Below are 10,047 nucleotides of genomic sequence, written 5' to 3' on the forward strand. Positions count from 1 at the left end.
CATCGAAATGTGAGGTGGGGAATGTGTGTGAGCACCTGCTTGGCTGAGCTCTGGCCGCTAAAAGAGAAGGAGGGCGTGGGGAGCTGGACCAAAGGATGCTCTGCCCAGGAGGAGTTTCCCTTTGGTTACAAGGTGCAAGTGCTCTCTGTCCATGCAAGGCAGGCAGCGCCGCACACGCTGCGCCATGAAATGGAGAGCGAGCGATAACCAGGGGCTCGCTGTGCTGCCCCTGCCTGGGCAGCTGGTAGCTGCAGCCGAGGTGGTTAAAAGCCAAGGCTGCGGGAGGTGTTGGTGCCCCTGCGGGGCTCGCTGCAGGTCTCGCTGCTGCTCCTGGGCAATTGTTGCTGTGCTTGTGGGAATGCGGCGGCTCGGGCTGCGCAGAGGTCAGTGCCTTTGTCTTGCTGCAGGGAGTTTATCTCTGCGGATCTTGCCTGCTTTCCTGGGTCAGGCTTCACCTCCTCTGTTATCAGCAAACGCAGGAACAGCCCATTCCAGAGCCAGGCTGCGGAGGAACCTCTCGACCCCCTTGCAGGGGGAGGCACCCCTCACATCCCATCCCTCCCCTGCTGGCGGGCACCACCAGGCCCTGAGGGACGTGGATGGGACCTGCAGGACCGTGGTTGCCGTCCCTGCCTGTGGGCAGTGGGCAGGGCAGTGTGCTGGGAGCAGCAGTGCCGCACGTTTTGCATGGGTGCTCGAGGTCAGAGGCGGAGGACGAGGCAGTGGAGCTGGCAGGGCCATCCCCAGCCTCATCTTTGCTGGGTCTTCCACCCCAAATATGAGGAGGGGACAGGTCTCCATCAGCAGCACCGACGGCACCGACCCCTTCTTCCCCAAGCCACCCCATCCGTGCACACCCTCCCCTTCCCAGCAGCTCCTGCCGGACCCCTCCAGCTGTCTCCAAAACTCAAACCATTAGCATTTCCTGTTCAAACATTTCCAATAAATAAATGGAGACATCATGCCACAAGCCCACAAGTGACCCAGAGGCGGGTCCGAGGCCGGGATGGACACGACCACCCAGCGCCCGACCCCCTGGCTGGGCGCCAGCGCTGCCTTTGTTTGAATTCCCGGGTGAGTAAGCGCTTGGCTGACGCCAGCCAAAATGCCATAAGAAAATTATTTTTTTATATTAAATAAATTGTTTTCAGTAAATCTGCTCCTACACCAGGGTCCTGAACCTACCCGCAGCACGGGGTGCCCTGCAAGGAGCCGGGCTCCTCTCCCCTGGCCACATCCTGGCCAGGCAGAGGGACAGGCGCTGCCCGGAGGGGACAGCTGGGACCGGCTGTGCCGTGGGTGCTTCCGTCCCCCCCGTCCCCAGCTGCGCGAAACTCTGTGCCTTGACACAGCGATTTCTCACCCACCCTGGGGCTGGGGATGCTGGGGACCAATAACCGAGTCCCTTCTCCATTTGGTCCTTTGCGCCCTTGGGATAGCATCTTCAATGCCCCAGGGCGCTAGGCTTCATTATCTGTGTGGCTCATGCAACCACCACAGTCTCTGGGCAGCTCTGCTGCCCTCTGCCAGCAGGTGGGTGCTTGGAATCTGTGGCTGTTCCCAGAGCTGGTAGGAGAGGTTGGAGCCCAGGTGGGGGGTGTTCTCCCTTATTCTCGGGAGCACACAGGCCTTGTCATTGCTGCACTGAGTTATTCTCCAGCTTCCAGAGCCTGGCTTTGGAGCTAGCCAAGCTTTTCATGGTGGGAATTAGGAAAACTTTGGGAATATACCTCCCAGTAATATTTTTATAATTCTATTTTACTGACGACAACACTTCCTGAAGGAACATGGTGTTTTAGGCAACGTTTTGCTCTTGAAATTTTCTGAAACATTTAAGGAGGCTGAAGCACTCTTCAAAAGAGGAGGTGTAGATGTTCTGCTCCTGGGAGAAGCATTTGTTTAGCAGCACGTTGTGCTCTGGCACCATTAGACTTCAGAAACTGAAATGCAGTGAAACTGCTTTTTAACAAATTCCTTTGATGGAAAAACTGGGGGCACCCGCGGGGGTGTCTGGGGGCTGTGCATGGGCAGTGTCCACTCCTGGCCATGCCAGGGGCCAAGCAGCTGCCGGTGCTGGGGCTCAGCATGAAGGCAGCAGCGGGGCCCCTTCGAGGCTCTGCTGGTGCCCCGTGGTGGGGCCGGCAGCTCCGGCTGCCTCGGGGCTCAGTGCCATCAGCACTCAGAGGTGCTGACAGACGGACCCAGCGAGGGGCTGGCGGGGGCCGGAAACTCCTGATCCCTCTTTATCTGCCCCTCGCCCTGCTCTCTTGTCTCCCCGTCTGGCCTGCTATCTCACGCTCCTGTTCCCGGAGCTCCCTGCCTGCTTGGAGGCTGTCCTCCCCACGGCCCCTGCTCACTCACCAAAGAGCCCCCCAGAGCACCAGCCCTCCATCCCGTGCCTGCATGCTGAGCATCAGCAGTGGCAGCAGGCAGGTGCCTGGGACGGGGCTCTGCAGCAGCTGTGCACTGCAGGTTGGAGTCTTCCCAAAAGATGCCGGCTGCTCCTGGGTGCTGGGTACCAGCCCCAAATCAAGCTCAGGTTTTTCCCATGTCTCTTGTGCCACCCCCGATCCCACCCTGTTGCTTTGCACACCCACTGCTCCAGCTGGGCAGGGTGCTGGTGGGGACAGGGGGGTCAGGATCCACAGTTAATGTAGCTGCCCCTAAACGCGCTGCCAGAGATCAGCTAATCTGATAATTACAGCAACAAAAGCCATTTAGACAAACCATGACCTGACCCCGGGAGCTTGGAATGAAAACATTTTACCCTCCTCTGTCTGGATCCTGCACTGAGAAAACATCTGTATTCAGAGGAGGGCTGGGAAAATGGCCCCGCGCAGCACCGGTGGGAACGGCCATGATGCTGCCCCTGCCTGCACCCTGCCTGTGCCCAGCCTCAGTCCCCTGGGACGGGCTCCAGGCTGCAGGAGGGCAGCGGTCCCCACGTCCCTGGGGTGCCTGAGCTGTGCGGGAGCCGTGCTGGCTGCCGTGCCCCCGCCGGAGGGGCTGAGCGCGGGGGGCCGTGCCTGCGTGCGGTGCACGCCCGGGGGCTGCTTCGCTCTGGGTAAGGTGTGCGAGCCTTCACGTTGAGTGGCAGGTCCTTGCTGGCTGTCAGTCTGCGGCAGGAGATGAAGGGAGGGCTGCCTCGGGGCCGGCTCCCATGTTTCTCTTGCTTTTCCATGCGTCTTGGTGGCACCCTTTGTGTAGGCTGGGGAGATGAAAGCACAGGGCCAGAGGGATGTTGCTAACGCACAGCCACCCGGCTGCCTGCTCCTTTGTGCCTGTCTATCTCGTTCCTGCATCTGTTCCCAGAGGAGCCCCAAACCATGCAGCCGAGGGCGCGCGACAGCGGCGGGGCTGGGGGCAGCCGCCGCACCAGCCGGTAACTCCTGCCAGCTCGGCGACCCCAGCCTCGCAGGCACGGGCAGCAGCACAGAGCACACCAGCACTGCTGGGCTGCCCGGCAGTCCCAGAGGGAGGGGAGCGAAACCATGGCCATTTGGGGAAAAAGCTTTTTTGTTTTGTTTTGTTTTGTTTCCCTGCAAGTGGCACCGTTCAGCCTGCCCCAGCAAGTGGCTGCGCGGTGGCTTGGCACAGCCAGCTCAGCAGGCAGTGCCACTGCACTGGGAAAGGGCTTGGCCCTGTCCCCAAGCGTCCCAGCGCTCTTGGGAGAGCGGTCGGATTAGAAACCAGTAAGAGCAGCGCGAGGCCGCCAGTCTGGGGACTCCCCTGCGTTTCTGTCTGCTCCAGGAATGGGAAGCTCTCCGCAGCCTTGGTTGGCCTTTCCCCTCACAGCCTCCCACTCACACAGTTTTGGTCCTTTTGAGCCAAAAACATAACCCAGCAGAGGGGGGCTACCCACCTTTACCTCTGGTGCTCTTGTTCTCATCTGCTGCTTCCCTGCTCATCGCCTCTGCATTAGCACTGTCCACAGACCCCAAGGAGCCCAAGTGCTCCCCATTAGGTTCGGGGAAGGGTTTGGGTTGTGGTTAGGAGTTTTATTAGGGTTAGTGTTCGCGTTAAGGTTAGGGTTAGGGTTAGGTGCTGTGCAGCACCCGGCAGTGTCACCAGGCCATCAGTGTCACCGAGTGGCGGGGGTCAGAGCTGAGCGCCGGGCGAGGCAGGCTGGAAGCAGGACGGGGACACCCCCGGGCCGGCTCCGCTGCTGGCGCCCCGCAGGCGCGGCGGGCTGCTGGCGGGGCGACGGCGATGCACGGGCCGGCTCTGCCCTCTACCGTCCCCCCCCAGCACAGCCGCGGCTGCCGGCCCCGGCGGGAGGCCGCGGTGCCGCCGGGAGCTCGCCCCCCCCGCCCCGTTCCCCCCCGTTATTAACCCTGCCCCGCACCGCGCCGCGCTCCGGGCGCCCCCACGCGTGGGCACTGTTCCCGCCACCGACTCCCGCCGGCGCGCCGCCGCGCGCCACGGCGGGGCGGGGCCTCGCGGCCATCCCACCAATCAGCGGCGGCGCGGCGTCACCGCGACGCTGACGTCACCGCGACCGCTCCGTTCTGCCACCGTTCCCCCCCTCCCAGCCCGCGCCACCTCCCGGTCGGCGCCCGGCCCGGCCGCTGATTGGCGGAGGGCGCGGGGGCGGGGGGCCCGGCGGCTCGCTGATTGGCGGAGGCGCGCGGCCGCCCCGCCCCGCCCCGGCGGTGAAGGTGAGCGTCTCCTCCAGAGGCCGCCCGCAGCGCCCCGCACCGGCACCGGCACCGGCCCCGGTCCCGGTACACGGCCCCGCACCGGCCATGGCCGCCGCCGCCTCCATCTTCGCCTCCGTGCCGCGAGCCCCCCCGGTCGCCGTGTTCAAGCTGACGGCGGATTTCCGGGAGGACGCCGACTCGCGGAAGGTCAACCTCGGCGTGGGCGGTGAGTCCGCGGCGGGGGGCTCCCGGTAACGGGAAGGGGGGCGGCGGGACCGCGGCTGGCGGCGGTGCTGCTGCTGCTGCTGCTGCCGCCCCCCGCGGCTCGGTAAAGGTCACGGTGACAGCTCTCCCTCCCTCCCTCCCCCCCCTGCCGGCAGCTTACCGCACGGACGAGGGGCAGCCGTGGGTGCTGCCGGTGGTGCGGAAGGTGGAGCAGCTGATCGCCGGTGACGGCAAGCTGAACCACGAGTACCTGCCCATCCTCGGGCTGCCCGAGTTCCGCGCCAACGCCTCCCGCATCGCCCTGGGCGACGACAGCCCCGCCATCAAGGAGAACCGGGTGGGTAGCACCGGGACCACCGGGGGGGTCACCGGCACCGGGGGGGTCACCGGGACACGGAGGGCACCAGGACCGGGAGGGTGCCGAGACCGGGAGGGCACCGGGAACCCCAGGGGGCAGAGGTGTGGGTATGGCACTGGGAAGGATTTGAGGGTTTCCTCCGGCCCCGGTGGGCTGCAGGGGCTGGGTGCACCCCAATGAACCCCCCCCATCGTTACGGGGAAGGGCGGGACCCCCAGGCTGTGCCCGGGATTTGTCGCAGCCGTTTTTGACGGTTGCCCCCCCAGGAATCTGGAGTCGGGTAGCAGCCGACCTTCCCGGTAATAGGCAACTTCTAGACTGGCTGGGAATCTTTGTGCCGCAAAGTAATAGGAAAAAAAACCTCCAGAACAGAAAAAAAAAGACTCTAGGAAAAAACTGGAGCCTAAAGTTAGAGGTGTCGGGGTGGGTCTGGGTGCTGAAGAGCCTTGAAGGAGGGGGTCTTGCTGGTGGGGGGAGGCCGGAATCACGCCTTGGGTCCCCTCGCTGGGTGCCCATGTGCTGACGGCCAGCCCCCCGTTGCAGGTCGGCAGCGTGCAGTCCCTGGGCGGGACGGGCGCCCTGCGCATCGGCGCGGAGTTCCTGCGGCGGTGGTACAACGGCACCAACAACACGGCCACCCCCGTCTACGTCTCCTCGCCAACCTGGGGTGAGTGCTGGTCAGTGGCCAAGGGAGGCACGGTGGGGTTCCTCGGGGTGAGGGCAAGCCCTTCCTCTTCTGGGTGAAGGAATTGTCTCTGTATTTGGGGGAATTTAGGGGCATACTGGAGTAGGTGGCTTGCTGGGAGGTGGAGTTCACTTTTCTGAAACGCGATTTCTCTCTCCAGAGAACCACAACTCTGTGTTTCTGGATGCTGGCTTTAAAGACATCAGAACCTACCACTACTGGGATGCCGCCAAGAGGGGCCTGGACCTCCAGGGGCTGCTGGATGACATGGAGGTGAGGACACCTGGTGTGGGGCGGGCTGAGCGTGGTCCTGTGCTGTCAGAGCATCTCTCCTAAAAGCACTGTGGGTGCCCAGAGCACCTCAGCCCTCCTGCACTGTGGGTGCTGAGCCTTGTCAGTGCGTCTGACCGAAACCCGCTCTCTCACCAGAAAGCTCCGGAGTTCTCCATCTTCATCCTCCACGCCTGCGCGCACAACCCGACGGGCACAGACCCCACTCCAGACCAGTGGAAGCAGATTGCTGCCGTCATGAAGGTATGGGCTCCTGGTGGGGCTACAGCTGTGCTGAGGGACGGGTTGCTCTTGGGCCAGCCGGAGGACTTGCAGCCAAAACTGAGCTCTAGGGAATGGCACGAGGTGTAGCAGGGGCTGGAAGAGTCCCACGGGGCAGGTGTTGAAGGGAGAGGGTGACAGGATGCTGCTCATCTGTGCTGTGAGGATAGAGGGCTCAGAGGATGCAAGCATCCCAGTTCTGCTCATGCCTCCAAGTTTTTATGCCCAAACTCAGTGGAATGGGCTGTGTTGAGGCTGGGAAGATCATCCAGGGACACCTGCTTTTCACAGGTGCTGGACATTATGGTATAAGACAGCATATCTTTGTGCCCTGCCTTATCCTCCAGAGTGGAGTTTTCTCTTACATTTGACCATTTCTTTGCCACTTTGGTCTTCATCGTTTTTTGCCCCTAGTAAAAGGAAAATCCACTAGTCTGGTGTTGCTAGCCCATGCTTCTTTTTGTATTCCCCCAGAAGCTCAGTGGTCATTTGTCCCCCAATGGGGACAGCGGGGGGTGAAGTGAAAGCTGTGGGGAAGGGGTTTCCCTCTAACACTGTTCCTCCTTCCAGCGCCGGTTCCTGTTTCCGTTCTTCGACTCGGCGTACCAAGGTTTTGCCTCTGGCAGCCTGGACAAGGATGCCTGGGCTGTGCGATACTTTGTCTCCGAGGGCTTTGAGCTCTTCTGTGCACAGTCGTTTTCCAAGAACTTTGGTCTCTACAGTGAGTGTCCGGCAGTAAGCTGGCCACACCCAGACAGATGGGGCTGGCGTGCGGGGTTGGGAAAGGGGTCGGGGGGAGAGCTCTTGCTTCGCAGCGACACGTGGGGCCAATGGCTCACGTCTCTTGGGTCATCCACAGATGAACGCGTGGGGAACCTGACTGTGGTGGGGAAGGACGCAGACAACGTGCAGCGCGTGCTTTCCCAGATGGAGAAGATCGTGCGCACCACCTGGTCCAACCCTCCCTCCCAGGGAGCGCGCATCGTGGCGACTACGCTTACGTCCCCGCAGCTCTTTGCCGAGTGGTAGGTGTCAGCAGCAGGAGAGGGAAAGGGGAAGCTGCCTCCACAAGGGTCATGCTCCAAACCAGCTAGGTGCCTGGCCTCACGCTCTGCTTTCCGCCTGCTGCAGGAAGGACAACGTGAAGACGATGGCAGATCGGGTCTTGTTGATGCGCTCGGAGCTCCGGTCTCGCCTGGAGTCCCTGGGGACCCCGGGCACCTGGAACCACATCACGGACCAGATCGGCATGTTCAGCTTCACGGGGCTGAACCGTAAGTACAAAGTGCCCTGGTGCTGCCATAGGGAGGGGAAAGGAGGATTGGGAGAGGGAAGCGGTATCAAGGGTGAAATGGGCTGAAGCAGGCCAGGCGGGGATCTCTTGGGGACCTTGCTGGAGTTCTGGTATCACTGCCTCTGTAGCAGGGCAGGGCTTAAGCATCAGCATTTCAGCGGCCAGCGCTGGAAGTCTTTTGATCATTGTGGAAGATTTAAGCAGCCCTGCCTGTTTTTTTGGAGCTTTTCTGGGCTGTGGGGTTACTGCTCTGACCTGATGTCCATTTGCTTCCCCAGCTAAGCAGGTGGAGTACATGATCAAGGAAAAACACATCTACCTGATGGCTAGCGGGCGCATCAACATGTGTGGCCTGACTACCAAGAACCTGGACTATGTGGCCAAGTCCATCCATGAAGCCGTCACAAAAATCCAATGAAGCACAGGAACAAGCAAACTTACATGAAGTCACCAAAGTCACCAAAGCTGTAGTGTGTAGTCCATGTATTTCCGTGCTCAGAGCTTGCCTTGTCCACACCTCTTGGGGTTTAATAAAGATGGGAGCAGTAGCTCAATCAGGGATAATCATGACTTTTTTTTTTTTCCTGAAATACTCTTTGCAATACGTTAAGCCAGTGCCCCAGGAGGTGAGGGCAGCATGAGCTGCCTTGGCTCTCGTTTGACTGACAGTAGCCTGGTCTTCAGGCACTTAGAGCTGCATCTTTAGCACATCCAAATCAACTCCATGTAACTGATTGTTTTGATCTAGGCTAAGGCCAGTGCCAGTGCAATGCGCTATGGGATAACAGCCCAACAGTTGGGCTCATACGGGTTGTAAATTCATGTTACTCAATAGTATTTTGTGGAGGGGCAAGGCCGTTACTGGCTTTCCCCTACCAATTTCTGAGCCTTATGCGAGCAAACGTTCATAATTGTAATAACTGCTTTGTGTTGCTGACAGAAAATTAAACCTCCATCTCTGAACACTACCCCTGCCTTGTGTGATGTCTTCCCAGTGTTAGCAGGTTGCTGCTGGAGACAGGGCCCACGCTGCGGAGCTGTACCACTTAGCACAGGAAAGCTCAGCACTGAAGGTGACTCCTCTGTACCTTGCTGCTTTCAGGCCATGTTGGCTTCTTCCAGGCTGAGGTTAAAGTCTTAGCATCTTGCTTTGTCTACTCTGTCTCACTCCTTGTGTTTCAAGGGTTTCTGTTTCTCTTTGCAGTGTGTCATATCTGATGATCACGGTTACTACTCAGTGGAGCACAGCCCATTGGAAGAGTGTAGTTTGGAGCTCCCTGTGACTCCACGTGAAGCTGACCAGTTTCTCACATCTGTCTTGTTCCTCTTTCTGCCACTGTGCTGTCCAGCTTGCCCTGTCTGCCTGTGCTTCCTTGCTGGATGCTCGCGTGTTACCCCACCATCTGGCTGTCTCTCCCTGGGCTGTGGATCCTTCCTGCTTCCCCTTGTCAGCACGCTGCTGGTGAACTACCACCTCCTATGGCTTCAGTGGGTTCTGCCAGCAACAGCCTGGGTTTCTGGCACTGAAAAGGAGCAGGGACCATCTGCTTCTGTGTTTGCAGATCTGTTTGGGAGCTGACATTACCACCTTGATACGGCAGACTCCTGCCAAAACCCTGACGAGGAAAGGGGAAGAGGGTTAGTCAGTGACAGTCACTACCGTCCTGATGGATTTTGCTTGTGCTGCAGCTTAGAAAGCAAAGGGGGAAATTGCCTTGTTTCCTTCCTGTGTCTGCAGTGTGCCTCTTGGTTGTCAGGGGTCTTTGCAACAAAGCAGAATGCCTTATGGCCTTCAGGAATCTTCCTTGCCCCTGTTACTGCTCCCCTTGTTGGGCCAAGGGCTCTCGTGTGCCCCAGTGTGTCTGTCCCTCTTCTATCAGTGGCTCACATCACACAAGTCAGTGAGGCAGAAGCAGCCTTTGTGCAGAGGGACAGGTGGGGGGCTTTTTCTCCTCTTGGTGTCCACCCACAGTGGGGGTGATGATGGTCAACAGGTGACTTCCAGGGGTGATTGCACAAGAAAGAGTCAAGAAACCAACTTGTGTTAGTCCCGACCTCTGGCTCTACTTCCTAGAGACCTGTAGGTGTGGAGCCTGGCCCACCCACGTGATCTGTGCTAGCACTTTGCTGCACTTACCCGGCTTCTTTTTTCTAATGAGTGACCTAAATTTCTCCTTCTCTGTGGTGTAAGCTCATTACCATTATCCCACTTACCATGGCAACAGAGAACAGATTATTCCTTTTCTCTTTTTCCAAAGGCTTTTTATGTGTGTGAAAACTTCCTCTCCACCTC

General features: G+C 59.7%; 1 protein-coding gene across 1 annotated transcript; it reads left to right on the forward strand.

Moving 5' to 3' along the window:
- The first annotated feature begins 4,640 nt into the window (after window positions 1-4,640).
- On the forward strand, window positions 4,641-8,722 carry GOT1 (glutamic-oxaloacetic transaminase 1). Its single transcript, XM_032191651.1, has 9 exons — window positions 4,641-4,866; window positions 5,021-5,202; window positions 5,767-5,890; window positions 6,069-6,181; window positions 6,338-6,442; window positions 7,031-7,181; window positions 7,320-7,485; window positions 7,592-7,734; window positions 8,033-8,722. The coding sequence occupies exons 1-9, from the start codon at window positions 4,746-4,748 to the stop codon at window positions 8,170-8,172; spliced, it is 1,245 nt and encodes a 414-aa protein (XP_032047542.1). The 5' UTR covers window positions 4,641-4,745; the 3' UTR covers window positions 8,173-8,722.
- Window positions 8,723-10,047: the final 1,325 nt, after the last annotated feature.

This window comes from Aythya fuligula, chromosome 7 (assembly GCF_009819795.1).
Source record: "Aythya fuligula isolate bAytFul2 chromosome 7, bAytFul2.pri, whole genome shotgun sequence".
NCBI classification, from domain to species: domain Eukaryota; kingdom Metazoa; phylum Chordata; class Aves; order Anseriformes; family Anatidae; genus Aythya; species Aythya fuligula.

Bases quoted from the DNA above. Each gene is read 5' to 3' on its own strand.
- GOT1 (XM_032191651.1), top strand. From the start codon at position 4,746: ATGGCCGCCGCCGCCTCCATCTTCGCCTCCGTGCCGCGAGCCCCCCCG. The intron at 5,891-6,068 runs GTGAGTGCTGGT...TTCTCTCTCCAG, and splicing joins CGTCTCCTCGCCAACCTGGG to AGAACCACAACTCTGTGTTT. The intron at 6,182-6,337 runs GTGAGGACACCT...CTCTCTCACCAG, and splicing joins GGCTGCTGGATGACATGGAG to AAAGCTCCGGAGTTCTCCAT.